The sequence below is a fragment of the Antrostomus carolinensis genome, unplaced genomic scaffold (assembly GCF_000700745.2).
Source record: "Antrostomus carolinensis isolate BGI_N321 unplaced genomic scaffold, ASM70074v2 scaffold21924, whole genome shotgun sequence".
Lineage (NCBI taxonomy): Eukaryota > Metazoa > Chordata > Aves > Caprimulgiformes > Caprimulgidae > Antrostomus > Antrostomus carolinensis.
In genome coordinates this window covers 73,380-74,476 of record NW_010313287.1, presented here as the reverse complement: position 1 = coordinate 74,476, position 1,097 = coordinate 73,380, and the positions used below count along the sequence as shown (strand labels likewise).

Below are 1,097 nucleotides of genomic sequence, written 5' to 3'. Positions count from 1 at the left end.
GATATCCAGATATCCACTCCTACTGTTTATTTGATGCTTTATTTTAGAAAACCATTCACTGTGCTAGAATCTTACTGCCCATATGGAGATGGGAGCCTGTACCAGATGTGAGGGCGATGAAATCAGCTGTTCATTGGGGAACTTGCGGTCAAGTACCTACTGCATACCAATAATCCTCAAGGGTATCAGCTACACAATTCCTGATTTCAGGAAATGACAAAGAAATAAGTAGAATGGCAGTTTCTTCATGTAAATATTCTGCTGGTCCATGGAAACTTGAAAAATGTATTTCCTTAAACCTTATTTTTTTTTTTCTTAGAGGGCTCATTTTGATGGGTTTAATGGCCTGGGTGGCAATCAAAGACTCCTTTCCTAGTATGGTTGCCATCTATATTCTTAAAAAGATTATGATTCCTGTAATCTTCTGACAAACACCACAGCTGATGTCTCTTTGAAAACATCTCTTCTTTTCTTTTTATTTCAGGACAAACACCATGATGCTGCTCACGAAATTATTGAGACAATTCGGTAAGTGCTCAGTGCAGATGTAGCTGGGACTCTTTGCTGTGTCTTACTGCATCTCAGTGAATGGATGTCTTGAGACAAGATATAGAGGAGATATATATATATAAAAATTATAATTTATCAGCTCCTAAGTTATTTTCTAAGCTGAATTGATACTGTTGCAATACAAATTTCCTTGTCAGAGACTTTGTTTCAACTTGCCATATTCTGTTCTTTGAACAGAATAAAGAATGAGTAGTTATATTGATATTCAGCTTTTGGTGTTTATAGCAGTCTGTATTTGATCTTTAGAAAAGCAAGGGTAAGAAAACATCATTGGCATGATGTGTTAACTTCTGGTCTTACATATCCTCTTCCTCAGCCTCTCCCTTTCCCCTTGTTGCTGTGTTGTTGCAGCATTGCTAGCATTTGCATTATATAGGAATGATGTTATAGGATCACAGAATCCCAGAGTGGTTTGGGTTGGAAGGGACCTTAAAGCTCATCCAGTCCCAACCCCCCTGCCAGCAGCAGGGACACCTTCCACTGGACCAGGTTGCTCAAAGCCTCATCCAACCTGGCCGAGAACACTT

General features: G+C 39.1%; 1 protein-coding gene across 1 annotated transcript in view; it reads left to right on the top strand.

Moving 5' to 3' along the window:
* Positions 1-484: 484 nt before the first annotated feature.
* DOT1L (DOT1 like histone lysine methyltransferase) overlaps positions 485-1,097 on the top strand; it is a gene marked incomplete at its 5' end in the record, with an annotated part of 54,668 nt that continues 54,055 nt past the window's right edge. Inside the window, one exon of the mRNA XM_010167320.1 lies at positions 485-528. Coding sequence (XP_010165622.1) covers positions 485-528 — 44 coding nt within the window. The remainder of the gene's footprint in view (positions 529-1,097) is intronic.